Here is a 23,812-nt window from a genome sequence, read left to right on the forward strand (position 1 = left end):
TATTATAAGTACGTGTGTGTGTGTGTGCTCCTAAACACATTTGGAGCGAATTGTAGAACTGTTATCCGTGGTTGTTATACGAGTGGGCTAATTTACATAATCAACTTTAAATGAATTGTCGTGGGTAATTGTGGAAAATTGGCAAAAAAAATTAGCCACCAAGGCGTTAAGTATTAGTGGCGAAATTACCCGCTTTTCGGAATTGTATTTATGTTATAACTATGACAATTACCTACATCTCGTGTGTATGTATTGAGTGTCTGTATGTGTAAAATGTGTTTGCTTGTCACCTTACGGAAAACATCAGTTACGAGTATCTAAACCAGTTCTGGGCCTCTCATAGGTCAACTTAGCCTGAATATGTGTAGCAGCACTGGGGATACAAAGACGACTGGACGTTGTGCAGGCTTCACCACCACCACCACCTCGTGCGCAGTTACGGCCGTCACAGGTGCTCGCGATCGGCACTTGCCGGCACTGCCTGTGTAGACTTTACTTTACAGGGGATCTTTGCACGTTTGTAAATGTGTCCGTAATGCTGAAAGCGTCAGTGAAGGCGAATTTTAAGCTGGTGATTTACAAGTGAAATGTTGTTTATCCAGGGGAAGCTCATTTACCAGAGGGTCCTGCTCCATTGGAATATTTGACGAAATTTTATCAATGACTTATTGGTATTTCCGTATTTTCCGGATTATAAGACGCATTTGTATTTCCTGTGTTCGAAAGCAAACGTTAGGGGCGCGTCTTATAATAAGTAATTGTATGTGTGTGTGCTTGTGACCAGATTAGTGTCATTTTCTTGACACTTGGCACAACTTCAACGCTGCGTCTTACATTCCGAGGCGTTTTATAATTCAGAGAACACGGTATCAAAGAGCATGTCAGCGCCTGTCGTTCGAAAGTTGTATTAGGCGTGTATCGATTAACAAGCGAGCAATATTCTATACTCTTTGTTTTTTATCGGTAAAGTCACGTAGGCATAAAATAAAATAAATCACGACGTTTCGGGCGTAACACAAGCGTCTATCATCAGGTGGGAAAGCTTGTGTTGCGCCCGAAACGTCGTGATTTATTTTATACCTACGTGACTTTACCGATAAAACCAAAGAGCATGGATTCCTGCAGTCACGAAAGCTTCAAATCTAGATTGAGCGATATTTTGTCGATTCACATCTTGCGTCAAGGGTAACACGTGACCCATGCGGCCACTAGAGGCGCCACCATTCATTGCGGAATAGACAAGCAGGGGGGAGGGGCAGAGGTCGCAACCGGGTACCCGATACCCGTACCCTACCCAATACCCGGCTACCCGTACCCGGCCGGGTACGGGTACGGGTAGCCGTTTGCGACCCTGGTGCGGCCGGGTACGGGTACGGGTAGGCCGTGAGTCACTGGTGAATAACCGTTTGTCACTCATTTCGGGTAGGGTACGGGTAGGGGGAACGGGTACCCGTACCCGGCCGGGTACGGGTACCCATTTGCGACCCTGGTGCGGCCGGGTACAGATAAGGAATCAAAACATGTTTGCGACCTCTGGGTAGGGGGCAGGGGGAAGGGCGGGGTGAGACAGAGGAAGGTTTATTCAAAAGAGAGACTTTGACTTTAAAACAACTTTTATTGCCGCCAGCAGCAAAAAGCACTGCAGGCGATTTGGATATGAAACACAAAGTCACCAGCAAACAAATGTAAATAAACGCTACAAATCGACGCGCTGTGGCGCTAAAAGAACCGCGCACAGCACGAAAGAAAATTCACGTGGTTGTGGTGGTTGTGGTGGTCGCGCACGCCACGGTGACGAGCGAGCGTTTCAGAAGGTGAACACGAGGGTGCCGTCCACGCTGGTACAGAGAGCTTTTCCGGCTCCCCAGCGTTCGAAGAAGACACGCACATCAAAAGAGAGAGAGAGAGACACAAGCAAAATGCGATGGCTGGACATCGAACAAATCCAGCCACCGCATCGTGTGCTTTTAGATGCCCTCCTACAGCCGTTTGGAACGCTCCTTCTTCCGATATTAGGAAGCCACTTTAGCTATGCGCTTCGATTAACAATTAATAACTTTAGAACTGATTTTGTGTTTAGTTTGTTGTTCTCGCCCCGCACCTCCGATTAGCACTGTTGGCTACGTACAGTGCGAAAGAAGTTCAACATGCAGACGTATGAGAGAGGGAGAACTTGGAAGCTAAGCATGTTTGAGCCTGGATAGAGTTTCTGTGGGTGACCATACTAACTGCAAACCCCGAAGTAATATTAAAATGAGGCAGACTAGGTAAATCATAATGGCCAATCACACCAGAGCGTGGCAGGAAAAGTGGCCGAAAGCCCTATGAGAGCGAGTAGCGTTTATAAATGATGCGTTGGCTGAATGTGTTATCTAAAATTGCACTGCCCACTGAATGGAGCATTATATTGATACATGCTTAGAGTGTGTAATCTCCCGTATCAGGAAGTCAATTAGAGGCGGCGGATTATGAACAATTCCAAAAAAACAAACTCATGCAATGAAATTCAATTAACATTCCATTATTTTGAGCAGAATATTTTTGAAAAGTAGGACATTACTTTTGAACGAATTATTTGGCAATTTCGAAAAGCCATTTTCTCTATCAGGGTTTGAAAAAACGGCCACGGCAACCTTGGGGTTAATTAGCCAAGCCATCTCATGAGCAAAGATAATACGCGAGGATTGATGCTGTTACGAGAAACAATGAGCCGCAGAAGCAAGAGACCTCGCATGCAGCTCGTGGTGTCCTTTTTTACATTTTAACGCCGAGGATATGCGGGAAGCTCTCGGCAACCTCGGAAAATGATTTATTTGCCTTCAGATTTTACTTTGCTTGACTCATTCTCGAGAATACACAGTGCCATCCGGCTCATGGTACGTCAAGTTCTCCAAACAACTGGCAGGGACAGCGAACAGAGGGTCCAAGGCCAGGCAACAGAAGTCGCCATTCCATCGCTAGTGTAATAAAGGACTCTTTCACTGTGTCTGGCTCCGTTGTCCTTTATTCGGGTTCTTTACAACTTGTCCCACACGGCCCTCGCTCAGAGCCTCCCCGCTTGGCAGCTCAACAGCTGCCGTCGCTCCCGTAGCCTTTCTCCACTCCGATGCAGCTCCGCTGCAGGTTTCCTTGTGCAGTCCTCCAGCTGCTCTCACTGCAGCTCCACCGCTGCTCCTCGTTCCTCCTTTGCTCGGTCACCGCTGGCCGACGGTTGCTGAGTCTCACCGTGTGGCGATCTCGCCACTCTCCACTCTCCGCCCTGCGTGGCCTCACCCTGTCTCTATTCCCGTACTCTCCCCCTGTCTCTTCCGGTTTTCTCCCTTAAGACCTTACCCCTCTCTCTCACGTGACCTAACCCCTCCCCCCGTGACGTCATATCCGCGAGGCCGTTTACGCCCGCATTACACTAGTCTTGCCCCATTTGCCATTAATTCATCCCCACCGACGTTTATTTTTCAGTGTAACGGTCTGGAAGGATGCTCCTGATCTTTTTTTATGTTTCACGCCACATACCTCTCATCTTGTTTTAACCTCGTGGTCATCATTTTTGTCCACAAAATTATAGGAATAGAGGGCACAGAGATATAGGGTTAATATGAAAAGGTGTCACTTGGACTCTCGTGGTGGTGCCTTAGGCCGGATAAGCCCCTCCTGAAAACCAGACGACGAGCGTTTCAAAAGATATCGGGAGAGAAATTCAGCTCCGCTTCCAACCATGACTCTTGCCCAAAAGAGTCAAGTAATATATAATGAGCGACGTTTTGGGCCATGGCCCTTCCTCAGTTCTTGACAAATGCACAGAGTCTTCCTTGTTCGTGCCTGCGCACCGCCACCCATGCAGAATCGCAGTTTTTTTTCTCCCCCAGGTCCAAGTCCACTCGTTTCCTAAACAGTCACGAACGCCTCTGGCTTGCATTCGTTTTCCTGACCCACGTGTCGATATCTCCGTCCCGCGGTGTTATTCCACGTGCACGCCTCCGTACGCTTCGCCACACGCATTGCGAGATGTAGTTCAATTATCTTTGCCACTAAACATCAACTTTTTTTCCATACATCACAGCAGGTAGGGACTCAAAACTTTCTCTTTCGGGGAACATTTGGTTTGTTGCTCTTCGTTACCAAGTCTTCCGACAGCACTGCTTTTGCTGTACTTTAAATCATATTCACTCTGGTACTCTTTCAATATTCGCCAGAGGTAACGATATTCATGCTCTGCTGTATTTTCCACTTCTCTTCCCAATGAGTTCCCTTTACTCTTTGGTTCTTTCCGTAAAGTCACGTAAAATTAATAATAGCTCACCAAGCTCGGAGAGAGACACGTATACAGAGAGACAAACACAGACACGGAGAGAGACACATACACAGGGAGACACAGAGAGAGAGAGAGAGACAGACAACTCCGTGTTGTTTGTCTATCTCTGTGACTCTGTGTATGTGTCTCTCTCCGAGCTTGGTGAACTGTTATGTATTTTCTTTTTTCTTTCTACGTGACTTTACCGAAAGAACCAAGAAGATGAATCCCTGCAGTCACGAAAGCGTTAAATCGAAATTTAACCAAAGAGTAATTCCTGCGGTCACGAAAGCTTCAAATCAAGATTAGTTCTCTTTGTTGAGAGCACTTCTTGTCCACTGATTTGGCTTGGTTTATAGGTATCTCTAACTCCATGGTACAGGCCTCCCTTCATATCCTGTTGCTCATTATCATTGCATGGTTTCATTCTAACTGTGTTCACACTGCATCTTGGATGGCTATAACGGTATCTGATCCAGAACTTCATGCTCATGTCTTTATATCTCCAAACCAGTTTTCAGAAAGTGTCTTTCGATATCGCTGTACGTGTTCGGAATCTCCCCGGGGTTGTTAGTAGCCTAACCAGGGGTGAATTTAGACCATCACCTATCTGGGGGAGGGGGGGGGGTACTAAAATTGGTACCACATTGTGGGAAGCCTGCTGTTGTCCCACGGGTAGAGTTCTCTCGTTTTTGTTTCGTCTCGTTCACAGTGTATTTAGATGTATTTTCTCCACGACCTCAGCTGTTAAATCAGGTGCGGAAGCTACCGAGTGAGTGTGCAGGCGGTGCAATTGCGTCGGGGTCCACTTTTGTCAGAGGGGCCCAAGGCCCTTGGCTACAAAGTGGTGGGGAAATTATTGGGAGTTGAACTTCATTCCTCGCACGTGGTCACATTGCCAACCACCCCACCTACATCGTTGTTGTAGATGTAACGTTAGCCTGCACTGGAAATCTACTCTGGTATCTTCATGGTTGTGCTGCTGCACACGCCTTCGATATTTTTTCTGGCAGTTACCTCGTGCTGCTGTTGTCTGGCACGATATCCGACGTTCTGCTCCACGTGCAATGGAGCTTCTTCAGGAACTGAGTTGTACACGGCCAACGGGTTGTTTATGTTTGCATTAATCGTTTCATCTTTTGCATATCATTTGCATTCACTTATCTGCATAATCGGCTGATAGGCGGAATATTAATTGCTTATATTTCCGAGCCTTGAAACTCGATTCCAGTTGATCAATCGATTAACTGTGGCTCTCCTATTGGCTGGGGTTCTTTGCTACTAATGATCTCCCAGGCTGCCCTTCGCTTGGGGGACTGTGCAGAGTAAACGGCAGCCTGCATAGCCCACGGGTACAGGCCAGACCCCACTGGACTTGCCGCTTGGAGGGTGGCATCACTTTGGCAGTTAGCGTTTCTTGATGTGGTCATTAAGCAATTCGCGCTCATTTGCCACATACATGATTCAGTAGGCAGAGAATGTTGGTACTCGTTGCTGCTATGGACACTGGCCACAGTGGCTTCTGATAATTGAACTAATTGCTTGCGAGAAACTGAGTTGCTATTTTGTAGAAATGCCAGCATATGACTCGTGCGTGTGTGTATATATGTAGTTGTGAGGCAGTGTTACTGACGAGTGTGGTTCTGGTTTACATTCAGATGCAGTCCTATTTAGATGCCTTGTAAGAACTGCCAGTGGGGAGTCGTGATTACGAACCAGACGGCTAACAACAGTGGTGAGTGCTATCTGGACCATCCCTGGCATCCCACTCACCCTTCACCAACCCGCAGTTACCAAAGCACTCAACGCACATCAATAACCAGTCGGGTGAAGTATGGTCAATCTATCAAGCCGCCGTGGATTGGCACAGGGCTGTAAATGATTAATAAACGACACTATGAGACCTCCTTTACCAGTGGCAAAATATAGTAATAGGTTTTTACCCTTTCAACTGGTACAAAAACTCACACCTTTTACAAGGCATCATGTTTGCAATAACCACAACACAAGCAGTCAATATGCATAAAAAGAAACAACTCTGATAATGATAATGATATGCACTGTCCTTGAAGTTGATTGGTCCACACCCGAGACAGCTTTTCTTAGAGCCTAGTCTCCATTGGTGTTGGACCAGACGACGCCAGTTGAAAGGGTAAAAACTCATTACTACGATTAATAAACGATTCTAGCTCCAGGTGTCCATGCACAGAAGTGAGGTTGACTGTGGCATCGCAGGACCGTGAGACGTATGGCAACGGCATAGGGGAGCTTTCATCCAACAGTGGATAGAAAATGTCTCATGATGATAATGAGGCAGATCATGATGATGATGAAGCCGCGTTGTCCCGTAATTGTCTTTATCAGTTTTATTTGATCCACCGCCGTCTGGGAGTTATTCGCGTTATATTCACGTCCGCTATGCTCGGGGTCACTCTCGCTAACTGCTCTTGAGGCGCAACCCGCTGAGAATTAAGCGGGCTTATGAACCGCGGTAATCCATTCCGGCGCGCGCTTTCACCAAATTGGAAGGCGCCTTTTCATTAAGGCACTGGAGGGTGAGTTGGTGGGGGGTGGGTGACTATGCCGCAAATTGCCGCTCGGCCCCCGGCGAAAGACCCGGCTATAATTATTAACATTTCGAAAAAAAAAATACGACACTGCTCTGCCAAGGCATAATCGTCAGCACACCGCGCTTGCAGTCCGAGCAACTCCGGTTTCGGGTCGCCGTCCAGGCATGGCAGTTGAAGCAACGGGAAGGTTTACCGATCATCCCCCACGCCCTCTGTCCACCGAGCAGCAATACAGATCTGTACGACGCAGCTAGGTCAGTCGACCGGCAGGCCGCGCGTGGTGCGGTCATTTGTGGGTGCTTCCTCCTCCTCCAAGCCGTCTGGCCAGCGTGGAAGAGTAGGCCAAACACCCCGCTAGAGGTGCTCGCTGAAGCTGCATTTAGTGGAAGCCCTTTCACCGGCATTGTCGTGCGAGCAAACGATTGCAGAGCTTCACCTTTCAATATTCAATGGGCGAATTCTACAGCCAGTGCGGAGACACACTTACTGGGGTTCTGCATGCTTGTGTGTGCTGTCAACATGAACGCAAGTGCGCCGAGGCACGGGCTGTTAACCTCTGCCGCACGCAAGCGAGCGGTTATAGCCGTGATCGCTCATCCCTGGTGGTAATTTCCCAATGGGAGCACAAATGCTCATCGGGCTCGGTGACGGAATCATTCGCCGCACGCGGTTTTTTTATGACTCCGAGATCGCTCGGCAAGAAAGAGACGAGAGAGCGAGAGAGTGAGTTAGTGAGCGAGCGAGTGAGAGGGCGAGTGAGTGAGTGAGAGTGAGTGAGTGAGAGAGCGAGTGAGTGAGTGAGTGAGCGGGCTGAGTGAGCATTTTTTTTTAAACAAAGCGTTTTTATTCCACAATTGTATTCGCGTTGCGCTATTGGCGTGAGAGCGAATGTGTCCATTCCGATCTCGACGTGGCGCGGTATCGGAGAACAGACCCGAGAAGGAGATATTGCGAAACTACTTCTGACATTCCTTCAAGTGGCCCTTTTATTTTAGCCACACACGATGTTCGAGGAGCACTATCTCATATGCCCTGCTGCAGAGGAAAAGTTTTGCCAAGTCGTCGTGAAAATTAATTTAGTTTTTAATTCTCGGAGCCGGAACTTCACCAATTTCACTTGATGCGTTTTCCAGGTTGTACCACCCATGGCTTGGCACGGTGTCCGACGTTTCGCTCCACGTATAGTGAGCTCAACGGAAGACCAGCTCACTCTGTTTATGCAAAAAGAGTTGTCCGCTGCTGCTGATACATTTCACGTTCCTACCATTCTCATAGTGCAAGAATGCCGCGATGGTGCTATCGCCGAGGCTGACTGAGAAAAATGTGCGGGACTGGACTACATTATGGAAGTGGTGGAAACCCTGGCAGGGTCTTGTCCAGCAGTGGATTGACAAAGAGAGGCCTGTTATACTTACATGTGGAAAACATATTTCCAACTCTGGTGGCACCTGGCAAAGTAAAAGGGTCATAGTATTCATATGTAGGCTGGTAAATACCGTACCCAAGCCAAAAAGCAGTTGGGGCGTTGGTGGCTCAGGATTTATTCAGCAGTTCTCAACAGACCGAAGTTTCTGCAGCTGGCTTCGGCCGAAATGCAGTTGCGGTAATATGGGCTGGTCAGATCGCAGGGTGAATTGAACGCTTTTTAAATCCTTTATATTAAGTTCACTTGCTTGCTTGCTTGCGCGCTTACGACCGTAAAAATATTTCGGTCGTTTTTTAACCCACTTCCCGTGATCCAATCTGAAATGTCGCGAGGGAACGGGCACAACTGCCCCCCCCCATACTCCTCCTCCTCTCCGCCCTCCCCCTCTGAGTGCACTTCTGAGTACTGCGCGCACACACAATGCAGAAGTACGCGGTACGTACAAAAGGCAGGAGAGTGGAGATGCAGCGGTGCCAGTGCTGCCAGCGGCGTTCAAGCCGTGGCGAATCTTCGCCGCCCTTCTTGGCGAGCACACTCCAGCGGCGTGCGGCGCTTTCACCGTGAGTCCTCGTGGAACAAAACTAAACTCGTGGGTAGACTTCAGTAACTTCAGGCTGGCGCTGGCTCTCCTCTCCGTGTGGGTGAAACAGAGCTAATTGCACACAGACTCGTTGTGCGTGACAATGTATTTTCCCAAAATTTTCCACTTTTTAGGAAAAAAAATGTCATATTTAATTTAAAATCCCAATGTGATAAAAATGAAACTCTTACTCAAGAAAAACAAAAATGAATAATAAAATAAAACCGATGTCACGCATATAAAAGATTTATAGTGAAAAAAATGTGTTTTTACGGGTAAATTTTTTTAAACGAACTAGTGGCCCGCGCTTCCCTTTGGACGTCACCGTTTTGTGTGACACGCGGTAGAACCCTGCCGGCAAGGGACGGACGGTGTCCCTCTGTGCTTTTTTCCCAATTAGGTGAAGTAAGGAGGGAACATTTTAAAATTTGGCAAATTTGGAACGCGATGCTGTCATACAACCAAGTGTTGGCCCATGGGTTTCAGAGCGTGGAGGCGGTACTGCGATGATCCAGCGTTCGTATCCTTTGATTTAACCGGCTTCTCAATTGTGTCGAGTCGATGGTCTCAGCCAAGTCACCAACAAGTGCACACACAAAAAATTGTGTTCAATTGAGCATTTCACTTTATTTGGCTGCAGTTTTGTCTCTGAGATCAGAAAAAAATACCGGTTTGAAAGCGTGCGGGAACATGCGACCCCAACTCGGACTGAGTAAGTGATGAAAGCAGTCCGTTTGAAGGTCTGTGCAAAAGTTCTGCGAAGCAAAAATATCCGACCCACGGCGCTGCGAGATTTTCGAAAGGATTCATCATCTCATGAAATGGTTCCAGTAGCGCAGTGGGCATAACATTTTGTTGGGTGGGGGAGGAAAAACATCTTCCCATATTGAAAATAAAGGTGATATCCAGCGCAAATGCTACATCGCGGCGGAAAATGAGAGTGACAATGAGCAACGGAGGGAGACGGCGTTCAGGATTAATTGTGACATTGGGATTATGCAAATGTGGATCACAGAATGGAAAGCATAATGCCAGATAACACACTATTAACATATTAAACGGAACGAGGCCGATAATTAATAAACACAATTAATTGCACGTAGTGGGAAATTAATTCCGTGTTAATGAAAGAAACCCTTATTGCGTTGTTATGAGTTTTACGACGCACGGAATGCTTAAAAGCCGCAGCATTGAGCGTGGTTGCTCGTTATTTTATGGAGGTATAAATACATTTCCAAGTGCCATTTAATTCTCGTGATGCGCGAAATAATTAATGAATTAACATTTCACACACGTTAATGAAATAACATAGGCTAATTAATGGGTGAGAAAGTGTTCACACATTAAATAGACACATGCTTTTTTTTTTGTTGCAATGTCCCCTTCAATACACAACATTTACAAAACAGCTGTGAGCCGTGCATTTTACGAAGCCTTCAAAGGAGTGGCCAGACGAGAGTGAGAGATTAAAATCCTCACAGTCTCGGCACGAGCTGGGACACACGCTCGATTGATTCAATTCAATTTAGGGTCACGATGGGCACCACGGCTAAAGCCAATTGGTGCAACCACTTCTCGCAAGATCGATTTTACACATATTACACTTTCGCGACCAATATTATCCATATCAAGGGTTTTTTGGGTTAGATCGCGTCAACATAAACTCGTCGTTAACCCACCACCACCACCGACACAGCCAATTAGTAAGGTTTGTGACGTAAACAAGATGTGCCCGAACAGTGTCCCGCCATCCGTTCTGAGCTCTTCCCGTCAGTTAGCCAGATTTGTGGGAACCACTCCAATGACGGTGCCGGTAACCGGCCCTGCCCCTACCTGTGGCACCGTGTCCCACCCAGCTCAGCCGTTCCTTCCCCGTCAAATGCAACACCCAGTTGCACAACGTTCTCTCCGGCACTTCGGCGTTGCTTCTCCTGTCTTGCCACGGAATTCCCAGGATCCGTCAATTGCATGGGGGTGGCCTTCATCCAGCAGTGGATTGATCATGGCTAATTAAAGATATCTCACACGAAGGTACCACACTCAGCGTGATCAAAGGCCAATTATACGTTCGTGTCAGCAATTGTCATCACCGATTCGCGTCAAGTTGCTAAACTACGGTGGCACGCAGGCAGCCGTGTGGCGTTTTACACACACTGCTCAAAAGGCAACCCGTGATTCATAACAGCAATCAATAGACGCAACAGAGGGAACTGCATGCGCTGTCTAAATATGTATATGGGCCTATTGGCGAATACCAATTTATTCCAAGTTATGAATCTCACCACCCGCCACTACACCAAGTGCGATGAAGAATTTTAATTGGACACGCGTTTTGCGAGGATGTTGGAAGCCGCATCGTATTGTTCACACGGATTCTTCTTGTTCTTGCAAGAGTCGCCTTGCGCTTGGGTGCAACGTGATCATTTTGTCCCCCCCCCCCACCTCTCGTTTTTCATCAATAGACCTTGAGCCTCAAATCGACGACGGCTGATGGTCGGTGTTGGTAGCTGGGTGATGTTGGTGGGGTTAGGGGGTTTGTGTGGCTCGCTGGGGGATACTAAAAGTTCTGCACCAGTTTGTTTTAAACATAAAAACAAACATCGACGCAACACACACACACACTCTCGTGTTCAGCATGGACGTGGTCTCGGTTATTATATTTTGGCGTGAGAGCAGGAAGCCGATGTTTTAAGCCGAGGGGCTTTTAGGAGGCTTCAGAGAGAGGGAGATACAAAGCGAGAGAGTAAAGGACTCGCAGTGAACCGGGAAGATTGAGTTCTAAGACTTCAGGGAAACCTTTAGGTGAGGGCCGTGGTGTAATTTGTGAGCACACTGGATTTGCAATTCAGAAGTCACCAGTTCGACCTGATATCCTGGCATGATTGTCCACGTAATTTGATGATTGATTGCAATAAATATTTAGATTCTGGTATTGTTTATCGGCTATTTAATATCTTGCTCGATGCAGTTCTGCTCGTTCCATTCGCCTAAATGTGACATCAGGATGATAAAATTGCGTGCGAACAAAATGTGTGCGTAACAATTGTGTTTGTATAACGTGTATGCGTACAATAACACAATTTTGATGGACTGCGATCGATTCTTGCAAGCGCAATGTGACGTCTGCTAGTGGGAGAGGGTGTAACTTCCCGCTTGTCTGTGGTTCTTCACTGTGAGTGTGAGCGAATGCCATGCAGCGCATCGCAAGTTGGGGCTGTAATTAGCCCTGCCTCACCCACACGGAGAGGAGAGCCAGCGCCAGCCTGAAGTTGGCGAGTTTAGTTTTGTTCCACGAGGACTCACGGTGAAAGCGCCGCACGCCGCTGGAGTGTGCTCGCCAAGAAGGGCGGCGAAGATTCGCCACGGCTTGAACGCCGCTGGCAGCACTGGCACCGCTGCATCTCCACTCTCCTGCCTTTTGTACGTACCGCGTACTTCTGCATTGTGTGTGCGCGCAGTACTCAGAAGTGCACTCAGAGGGGGAGGGCGGAGAGGAGGAGGAGTATGGGGGGGGGGGGTCAGTTTTGTCCTTTCCCTCGCGACATTTCAGATGGCTGCCAGGTGCCATCCACCGTTTTTGAAGCGTTTTCATTGAATACAATTGTCAGTCAATAATGAGTAATATTTCATGTTCGTTTAATTCCAGAGACATTTTAATATTACACGATGACATTCTTATTAGTTTTGTTTTTTACGCAATCAGTGTCGTTCCCCAAAAGGAATGGTTTTAGTATCCCACCGGAAAAAAATTGACACATGCAAAAAATTGATCGCAGTGTGTGCCACCCACTCAGTACCTGCACAGCTCTGCGTTGCAACAGTAAAGCTTTATTCTTCTTGTAATAATAATAATATAGTGAACTTGCAACACCGCGCTGCCACAGCACAGGACTCGCTCGCTCTCGTCGAGAGAGGCACGAGGAGGAACCACAGACGAGCGGGAAGGCAGTGGCCACCAAGGAGTGAATCAGCACAGGCAATTGCCCAAGCTCTGCGGTCCTCTATATATTGAGATGTTTTTTTGGTAAATTCATGAATGTTTACACGTGGGAGGAAACTGGAGTACCTGGAATAAACGCACACGTGCAAGGGGGCAATACTATATCCCATACCGATTTGGAGAATATGATGAGTCAATCATCATATTCTCCGGATTATAAATACACATTCTGTCCCCCCTCCAACCCATACCCATCTAGGGAGTTAACTTGGCCCACTTATTGCGTACTGGCCAAATGTTTTAGAAGAGGTACCCACACTTTACCCTACCACAAATGGCCTGCCAATCAACTTAACTGTGGTTGCACCCGGACAATTGGAAGGTGATTCAGGAGCTTGCCCCGCTGTTTCAACCAAAGCACCAGGACGTGGGAGCGGTGGCCTCTGGGCTGCAATTGCAGTGTGCAAAACCATTCCATCGATATGTCGCCCCTATTGCCACCACAGCCACGTCCACAATTATAAGTGTGACTAGGCTTGAATAACTTTATTGACATGACACAGTGCCTTCTGTCATTAACACATCCCTCAGATTATAAAACGTAACATTTCCCCCCCCCCTCCCCCACCAGCATTCACTCTCATATATATTTTTAACTTTTATTTGGATCGGTTCAGATACCATATGGCACTGATGTTGCCCGTGGCTGGGAATAAAACTCAGATTTCTGGAATTGTACCATAAAGTGTTACGTGCGGACCACTGTGCCACGCCTTCCAACATCGACTCACACAGTGCACCGCTAACCACCGCATTCAATTTACGCACACACACTCACAAAGGCCCCCTGTTTAGCTATACAGAGGAACTGAGCAGGGATGTTTCATGAGCACCGATTATAACAACCGGCATGATGCACGAGGTATGCTGTGCCCAGCCCCACACATGTTTACGCACTACATCACGCACTTAATTAATGCTGAGTTAACCTAGGGGAGGCCTGCGACAGGGTCAGACACTGCTTGCTCTAACACTGACGTTTATCCCTTGCTGGGTTACAGAATTCAGGTCGCTGGGTTGGTGCCAAAGTGCACAATCCACTGCACTGCTGCCCTGCACTGCGATGACAAAGATCCCCTTCCAGCTGTATCGACTGTTGTGCAAGTGTGGTTAATGGGCACCGACGAAGATTGTGCTGGCATGGCAGGCGGTGGGGCTGTTCACACATCGCACCAGGCAATCGTTTAATACTGAGCTGACCGAGAGAAGGCGCAGGACCGCTTTAGACATCACTCGCCGCTGGTGTTAGTCGTGGAATCGAACTCGTATTGACGGGTTCAAAGCGAAGCCCGCCAACCACTGCGCTACCCGTCTTCACAAGAAACACGCAGCAGGCACGCGCTCAGACAGCTGCCTCCCATCGCATGTGCGTTTAATTTTACGGAAGATGAATACAATCTACAATCTGGCCCACATGGCTGACACTGCTGTCTGGCCGTTTTCTTTTATTTATGGCACCATAAGGTTCCCGATGTTGTGTTTGTTGCTATTGTGCTTAGTGGGCATTCCCACGTAACACACACATTGTTTAGAATTATTGATTTGAAGCTTTCGTGACTGCAGTAATCCATACTCTTTGGTTCTTTCGATAGAGTCACGTAGGAAGAAAAAATAATAGATCACGACGAAAAAACTGCTGAAGCAGGCAGTTTTTCTTGCTGTGGTTGTCCCACCTGATGACGATTGCTTGTGTTGCAATCGAAACGTCGTGATCTATTATTTTTTCTACCTACTTGACTTTACCGAAATAACCAAAGAGTATGTTTAGAATCATGTTTCTTCTTCCTGACTTGTCAATCCTTACGCACCATCTTCCCGGTACACGCCACCCATGCGACTTGTGCACATTCACGGATCTCGGTGTGGGGGCTGCAAAGCCATAGCTTCGGTATCTCATTGGGCGACACGGCGGCGAGATGTTAACTACCTCGCCTGGTATACAGGAGGTCGTGGGTTCGATCCCGACCCTGACGCCTGCTGTATATTTGGAGTTTGCGTGTCTCTCCGTGGTGAGATGTTAACTACCTCGCCTGGTATACAGGAGGTCGTGGGTTCGATCCCGACCCTGACGCCTGCTGTATATTTGGAGTTTGCGTGTCTCTCCGTGGCGAGATGTTAACTACCTCGCCTGGTATACAGGAGGTCGTGGGTTCGATCCCGACTCTGACGCCTGCTGTATATTTGGAGTTTGCGTGTCTCTCCGTGGCGAGATGTTAACTACCTCGCCTGATATACAGGAGGTCGTGGGTTCGATCCCGACTCTGACGCCTGCTGTATATTTGGAGTTTGCGTGTTCTGCCCCGCGGTCGCGTGGATTTTTCACCTGGACCTTCTGGTCTTTCCCTCCACATTTAGAAACACGCGTTTAGAGTATTCGGCTGCGTTAAATTGTCCACGTAATAAGTCAATTCGTTGAGATATCATTTGTGGCTAGGTAGCTTCTGAAAAAAAAAAGATCTATATAGCTCAGTGGGCCTTACCTGGTAACACAAAAAAAAGTTTTTTTTTCACAGTTTTTGATTGACAAAAACACTTCGCCTCCAAGCCAGGGGGCGGGCAGGGGGGATACTAACCGCCCTCTCTCCGCGCCTCTCCACAGTCGCCACGTGTCCCTGCCGTTGCAGGCTGCTGCGGGGTTACGTTTTCAGAAGGTGGTAGCGCAGCAAAAATGACATCGTTGCACTGACCTGGTGGTCATTGAGTTGCACTTCGTTGCAGTACAGTGCGGCGTCCTGCACTGTTTTGATAGGTCTAAGTTGGCTGAGAAATACGTGCAGGTCTGGTCTGTGGAAGAGGTGGAAACTCTGGCAGGCCCTAGTCCAGTCGTGGATTGACAAGGGGTGTGGCGTTGTTACCGCTACATGTGGAAAGCATATTTCTGTTGCATTTTCGTGCCAAAGTTCTGGCTCGCTGGTGGCAACTGGCAAAGTAAGAGGGTGCGGTGTTCATTTTGATGCTAGGTTGTAACGTACACGACCCAAACGCAGTCTTGGGGCTTTTGTTGATTTTCGGATGAAATCTGGAGCTACTCGACATATTTAATGATGGGAGACGAGGCGAGTCAACCACGGACAGGCGATATAACCCAATGGCCTTAAGATTGTGAGTTGAGAGATCGTGGGTTCAGCGCTAACCGCACAGTCGCGCACAGGAGGATTCTCCCGGTATCCCTTCCAACAGCTCGGAGGAGCGGAGAAAAGACACGGGTGAGTCGCGGCTGAGGTTCGCTTCATTGAAATATAAAAATATCTTGCTTTGTAATTTGCTGCGTTTTTTTTTTAAACAAAGGGCAGCGTTGGAGCTTGAACTTCCAAAAAGCAATAAAGTAATAGTGCAGCTACATTTTTGTCCACGCGAGAAGCCTGGCGTTGTCACGAGGTCTTTTTAAATTCTTTATATTAAGTTCGCTTGCTTGCTTGCGTGCTTGCGTGCTTGCGTGCTTGCTTACGACCGTGCAAACCTTTTGGTCGTTTTTTAACCCACTTGCCGTGATCCAATCGAGCTGACATTTTGCACACAGACTCGTTGTGCGAGACAATTAATGTTCGTGAAAATTTTTTTCCAAAATTTTACACTGTTTAGGGAAAACAAATTAAATATTTAATTACCAATTACTTAATACTGGCAGACAATCATCTGACCCATAGGTGGCAGCCATCTCAAGCCAGAGGACGAGAGGACTCTAGCCGCCACGCATATAAAGGATTTAGAGTGAAAAACTTTGTTTTTACGGGTTATACTTATTTCCAGCAGGGCCGTGCTGCTGGGTGCTCTGCATCGGTTTTGTTGTGTCGGTGCTTCTGGTTGTGCCACGCGTCGTTGAGCGCCATGTCCGATGTCCAATACCACGTGCTGGGGGCTTCTCAACTCAGTTCCTGATGAAGTTCCCCGTATGCAGCACGTAACGTTGGACACCGTGCCGAACAACACGTGGTACAACACGAAAACAAGTCGGAGAGAGAGAGAGGAGATCCGGCTACACTGGGACGTTGGGCCAATTCCATGAATGAGTATTTCCCTGTGGCAGGAATCTGGAGTACCACAGAAAACCCACGCATGCAAGGAGATGGCACTCAAAGTGCCAACGCACATAGTTTATTAACCCAATCCCTTTCCTTCCATCTCTCGGCCATCTTGCACCCTCGAGTTGTTCGTGAGTGTCGCACAATCTAATTTGAGCATTTCCGTGACCGTGTACACACGCACGTACGTTGAACTTCTTTCGCACCGTACGAAACCAACCGTGCTAATCGGAGGTGCGGGGAGTGTTCAGCTTCCTGCCCAGGGAGTGGGAGCTGTAGCACCAATAGAAAATCCACCACTCGTACTATCGTGATAGCAATGAACGCGCCGCACAGATGCAGCAACAGCGCCTTTGGAGACAGATGGTCCCCTCGCTCGGAGGCAGCAAAGACAGAATATCTGAACCGGCCCACTCATTCACTCCATGCGCTTGTGTGGTGTAAATGAGGAACAAGCACGTGCGGTGATGATCTCTGTGTTCAGTGAGGTTGTTTAAATTAACCACTTTCATTTATTCCTTTTGAAAACTAATGGGGGGGGGGGGGGGGGACCTGAGTTCGATTCCACAGCCCCACGGCTGGCTCCCGTGGAGTGCGATGCCTTGACCTGGTGCTCGACCTCGCCACGGACTCGAGTGCCCCGGGCCTTAAATAAGTTCTCGGTGGTCTTGGGTGAGCACCAGCGCTGGGGGAGACAAAGGGGGTGGACAGGTCACCAGCGTCCCGCTCGTTCGGCGTCCAAGATTTCGATAGGGGCCGTCCATAAATGACGTCACGCGCCTGGGGGGGGGGGGGGGCAGACATTTGTGACGATGCGTGACGAGGAGGAGGGGCTTGAGAAATGTGACGTCACATCAAAATGCGCAACTTTAAATACGTTCTACTTAATAAAATATACTTTTTAATAAACGTTTTCTCCTACAACATCAGAGTGCAGCGCCACATTAAATAATAAACTACAATGACATTAGTTTAAAGCGATTTGAAGCATGTTTTTTTTTGGGGGGGGGGGGTGTGTGCAAAGCTTTGTGACGTCATATTTGAGGGGGGGGTCTGACTTTTTGTGACGCCGTGTGACGAAGGGGGGGGGGGGTAAAAAATCGTTCCAAATCGCGTGACGTCATTTATGGACGGCCCCATAGGCGCTCGCTAAACGGCACTTGCACGTGGAGAAATGGCGTAGAGTTAGCAACACTGCGCTCCGATGCCCGGTCACTTGACTGTAACGTCAGTGGTGGCAAGTGCAGTCTGAATCTGTCCCTGGTCCCCAACGTTTGCCAACCGCCGGGTGAAGTATGGGCAAACAACCCCCCATGACGAACAGCACTGGTAAGGATCTCGTCATGCACGTGTTTGACAGATCGCTGAAAACGTATTATTATTTTTTTGCTAATAAATTACTTTCAAAATACATTATATCCCTGCGGCTTAGCTGAGCAGTTCAATGGTGTGTTTGACGAAATAAATGTTGCCGTTTCTTCAAAGTAAATATGAAAAAGTACGTACGACGTGAACGCATCCAGATTGATTTGAACAATCACGCAAGTAATACTAATAACGCGCAACGGTGAATCAGGGGTGTTATTAACAGGATTTGCATGGTGTCGGTGACTTTGTACTGCGTATACATGGCATTTTTCTGGCAGTAATGTCAAAACCATAGCCTTAGAATTCTTAAGCACCTTCATTGTTTATATAAACTACATTTTTTTTTGTTCTCCAAAAATACACTTGACTTCGACACGATGTCATGGCAGGACTGTGAGAGATGGTGGCGGATTGGGGAGGCCTTCATCCAGCAGTGGAATGATCGTATCTGATGATGGCGATGACGGTGTACATAGAGACAAATGAAAGGATATAATATATTCACCACTTGTTCGCAAAGCAGGGGAAGGGATGGACATGCGCAACAACTATTTCTGACACTGCGTCTGTTTAGCAGGTGATTGCCTGCGGCTGAGTCACTCTCAACATTGTCTCTGGAAGCCTCGGGCAGAAATATTGAACCATTCGAATCATAATGGTGTTCTGGCTCTGCGAAACTTGGCTATTAACACTAAACCCCAGGAATCGCAATGGTGCCTGAGACAGCCGTAGCGTATTCATCTCACAACTCAGAAATGTTGATTCTCCGAGTTCACTCGATTTCCCGATTTCGCTACCTGTTGAAGATCAGTCCGGTTTGGGCGAAGCTTCGTTGCGTGTTGATGTCGTACTCGGTCGTGAAAAGAGTCAAGGCACTAGGGAGGAGATTCTTGAAAGGTTGGAATTTGATCAACACATTGTCCATGTAACAGTCTTGATCCTAATGCGATCAATAGGCTGCTTCAATAAATTTTGGAATACATCTACTGACTACCACGTGGCCGTAGCCAAAAATAAAATTACGACCATTAGCACGTGCGTGTGTGTGCAAAAGAATATTACAGCAGCATATAAAGTAAAAAATCATGATAATCTTTATAGAGTGTCTTTCATACCATGAGGTTCAAGGCTGCTTCACTCGAGTTAATATAAAGCAAACATTCACACATGCTGCACAAACACTCATAAAATAAGATAAATACACAAAGAGAAGGGAAAACAAGAAGATGAAAAAATAAAATGATCGTGAGATGCCAAAATAAAATCACAAGGCGAAGTCATAGAAATAGGCGTGAAGCCTTGATTTGCAAGCATCCACTCTGGGTGAACCTCTGACAATATTGGCCAGCGTGGGCTTCTTTCTCATGTTTTCTCACTCGGGTTGAACGCATTGATGCCTTCGCTCTGGCCATTCTCCTGCAACTGTCGCTTGTGATTAAAACGTTGTTTATAAAAGTTCTGTTGCTATTCGGAACTTACCCCAATTTAAAACCAGCCACATTGATCAATGGGTTGGCCAAAACTTGGGAGACACAAACCATGACATGAGGACTATTTGTAAACATGCAAACATAATTTTGCCCTGACAACTATCCGACGACTTCCATACCGTGCTAGCATTTCAATGCATTTCCGAATACAAAAATGCATGAGGCTAGTTGTAATTACTGGCGAAACGTCATACTCAGATTGTAAATGTCGCGGCTTGGCTCTCCAACATACCGGTGTGCTGTACTAGTGACGAATTGGCCACGTTCTGTTTACGTGACAACCCTTACTAGTTGGATGTGTCGGGTGGTGGCGAGTTTTAATGACACATTCATATATTTACGCGATCTAACACAAAAACCTCTATAATGGATTATGGCCAAAAATGCATGTTGAAAAGCATTACACCGGTGCACATCATTTTCCTAACTTGTTCTAATGAGTCTTGAGACTCATTGAAGCTTATTAATCTGAGTTGATAAATTACAGTATTTTTGAAATATATACAGGTTTGGCATTGCGGTCGTCCTTGGAGCAATTTTCCTCAACCATATCAATGTCGAATTTCCAGCAGTTGTCTGAAGGTTATGAATAGCATATGGATACCGTGTAATTTGAGTCTGAAACAACTTAGTCTTTGTTTTGCACAACATTAATTAATTTGCTCTTTCTATAATTAATGAGCGCTCTTACAAGCCATAATGCTTTCTGCACACTCCTGCGTACAATGTGGCTGCTATCGACCCTCATTTCTTTGCCAATGAAGGCTGTGCAACATTTCACATTCATTTTCCGCTCGCCCCTTTTTCATTTTGCTGCCCGATGGATGTTGTGAGCGCCGCTAGCATTCGCGAGACCCCCACCGCCGTCGCTCGCAAGCAAGTTTGTAAATCGTAATCTTTCCCATCACCCCAAGTACTTGGCCTCACTTCACTGGCTTCCCAACGCACGAGCGTATGGGCACCCAGATCCTCGCCTTCGCGTTCAGAGCCATCCACAGCCTTGCGCCTCCTCCTCCTCCATACCTTAGAAACCATTTCCACGCGCACGTACCAGCCCACTCACTCACCCACTAACTTACTTACCCACTCACTCCTTCCTTATTCGTTCATCAAAGGTTGATGATGGCCATGACACGCTTCATTTGGGATGAGTCTGGGGTACGATGAGAGCACAGATGGCTGAGGTTGCCAATCTGAGCCCAGATTGGATATGATATGATGGTAGCAGCCTGCTGGGGAACAGGTCTCTTGATATGGGTCTTGCACTGTTGTCTCTTCACCATGGCATTTCTGGTCCTGCTGGTTTCAGAGGTGGTAGCACCGTCCCAGATGAGATTTCGCCAGGTCGGACGATCTTGAGCAAGGCTTTCCCATGACTTTTGATATCTTTTGGCATTGAAGTCGCCGAGAATAATGAGTTTATCTTTGCTGGTTATAGCAGCAATTGTATTCTCCGGGTCAGTTTAGAACTTTTTTTTGACCTGTTAAGAGTTTGTCATGGTTGGTGCATAGGCACTGATGATGGTGACCTGCTTTTTGCCTGGTAGATGAAGCTCCAGGGTCATCAAATTGTCTGGGATAAGCTTGACATTTGGTCGGCCAGGTTAGTTTTACTGCAAAACCAACACCAGTGAGACATCTCTTCTCTTCTCCACGCCCACTCCGAAAGAAGGTGTAAACCGGATTCATCTTCTGCAATCTGTCCCGTGTCAGCTAGCCGGGTCTCACTTAGGACGGCAACGTAAATTTCGCATCTGGCAAGTTATCTGCCTACAAGAGCCGTACGTTTCCCAGGTCTGTTTGGTCCAGCTGTGGCCATAAGTGTGCGCACATTCCAAGCACCCATATTAAGTGGTGTATCTTTGATATTTTTTGTTGGACCTGATGATGGTGTCATGACTTGCGCTTTTAATTAGATTTAAGTGAGGAACAGTTGCGCAACTTCGACCTCACTCTCTATTCCAAACTCATCTGTATCCAGTGGCAAGACGACGTCTAGACGGCTAGAGATGATGCTGGATGCCGTAGATGGTCGGAGAAGACGTTTTGATGGTATTTCTTCCACCAAGGGTTCCACCGACCCAACTCAGATACTGAGTTTGCCAGGGTAGCTAACCTCTACCCGGGGTTCGGCGTTGGCAGCTGCTGGAAGTAGCGACTCACCAGGTGCAAGATGGAAAGCACCTAGTGTGTGCCTACAGTAGTAGCTAGGGTGTCTCCAGAAAAGACTGACTGAACACCCACTCACTCACCGACTCACTGACCCACTCACTCACTCACCCACTCGCTCACCCACTCACTCACTACACTACAGGTCACACCGCATCTCTTTCTGCCTCTTCCCTCACACTGCTCCACTTAGGAATTCCCCTTCATCGTCTCTTTTACACCAAATGCAACAATCTTTATCAAGAACGGTATTACAACTTCAAGAGTGCTGGTTATTGTTAGCTACTTTACATTTCGGGCCTGTTCTCGGCAGGCAAATTCAAAGTCAAATTATTTGGTGTAAATGCTTACCCCGAGCTCTCAATACTCTGATAGTGCCCTGTTTTCGAGTTGTACGCCTTTTGGCGTCATCTGGTCCAACAACAGTGGAGACTAGGCTCTAAGAAAAGCCGTCTCGGGTGTGGACCAATCAATTTCAAGGACAGTGCATATCATTATCAGAGTTGTCTTTTTTTGTTTGCATTTTGACTGCTTGTGTTGTGGTTATTGCAAACATGATCCCTTGTATAAAGGTGTCAGTTTTGGTGCCAGATAAAAGGGTAAAAAACGTATTACTCTATTTGGCGATTCTGTATCGGCGGTGTTGCACAAGCAAAATTAACACGTGAAACATTAAACTCAACACCTTCGTACATGATACGAAGAAGGGCCAGTTCGTGTCAAGCAATGTTATAACAAATTCAACGTCTCTTTTTCCATCACCAGGTGCACGTTACCATGGTGATAGCCTGGGCCCACTGGGCGGCCATCTTCCTGGCACTGGTGCTGCCGTCCTCGAGAGTGCTGGGGGCCCCTTCGGCAGAGGACGGAGCTGGAGGAAGGAGCAAGGGCGCAGAGAGAAAGGGGGGCGCGGGGGTGCGCGGAGGCAAGGGGGTGCGTCAGGTTGAGGATGCATGTGTGAGATGCTGCGACTCCCCGAGGTGGCCGCCTCGCCACGGTGACAGCCTCCATCAAACCACGACAACAGCAGCACCGCAGATCGAGATCTCCATCCTCAAAGGTGAACGCTGCTTGCCGCCGCTGCTGCTGTTGAGTTGCCATAGATTGTAGTACGGCCCAATTGGAGCTGACATTTGTCGAGTTAAAACATGGTAGCAGTCGTTTGGGAAAATAGATGATGATGATGATGAGAGGGAGTAGTTAAAACTGAATTATTTATCTTGCACGAATTTTGTTACAATGTTACTATCGACATCTGCACACAGAGCGATGCGTTAATTCATTTAAAGCGCCCGCAGAAATAAGAAGTCTCGTCTCAACGTGATGCGACTCCAAAGTGGGAAGGCTTTTTTTTTCGTTATAACCTTCGGCTGTGGTATATTACCTCAGCCTCCAGGCTGCACTCTCGCCAACTCAACACACATTAACAAGGTGGATGTGTTCCCAATTCCACCCCAAGCTCTGTCGGCCAATTAACGAGTGTTTACATGAGAAAAGCCACAAACTAACCTCTTGTAAATGTACTGCAATCGGCCCTCAGAGCTGTCTTAAATAATTAATGTTTGACACCAAAAATGTGTTAGATGTTTTTGTGGTGCAGTCCTATAGGCTGAGAATCATGAATTGACCTATAGGTGAAAGTGTGATTTCATCTCCCGTGTGGGGAGCGACAGTGTTGCGGTGAGCGCGCTGCACGACGAACCCGGCGACCCGGTCGACTCAGCCTCAAATGAGTACCTGGTGCGGTGTGTCAACATCACCACTAGGGAGACAAAGGCGGCCGGGTGTTGTGTTGGCCACCGACCCACCCGTGTGCCGTGCCAGCCTTTATAGGTGCTCGCTAACAGCACTTGCCCCTACAGTCTGCTAAGGCTATACGGGGGATCTTTGTCTTTT

The 23,812-nt window shown here is 47.5% G+C and overlaps 1 protein-coding gene across 4 annotated transcripts in view; it reads left to right on the forward strand.

Annotated features, from left to right (window-relative positions):
• The window catches only part of LOC133353515 (complement C1q tumor necrosis factor-related protein 1-like), a 30,744-nt gene that overhangs the window by 505 nt on the left and 6,427 nt on the right, over positions 1-23,812 (forward strand). For 2 of the 4 annotated variants that reach the window (XM_061569816.1, XM_061569818.1), the window contains exon 2: positions 22,682-22,976. In XM_061569816.1, coding sequence (XP_061425800.1) covers positions 22,694-22,976 — 283 coding nt within the window. In that variant the 5' untranslated portion in view covers positions 22,682-22,693. Of the gene's footprint in view, positions 1-5,949; positions 8,848-18,104; positions 18,219-22,681; positions 22,977-23,812 lie in introns of those variants that run through there. The other 2 variants (XM_061569817.1, XM_061569819.1) reach the window with 2 other exon arrangements.

This window comes from Lethenteron reissneri, chromosome 44 (genome assembly GCF_015708825.2).
Source record: "Lethenteron reissneri isolate LAM-NWPU_2019-01 chromosome 44, ASM1570882v1, whole genome shotgun sequence".
NCBI classification, from domain to species: Eukaryota; Metazoa; Chordata; class Hyperoartia; order Petromyzontiformes; family Petromyzontidae; genus Lethenteron; species Lethenteron reissneri.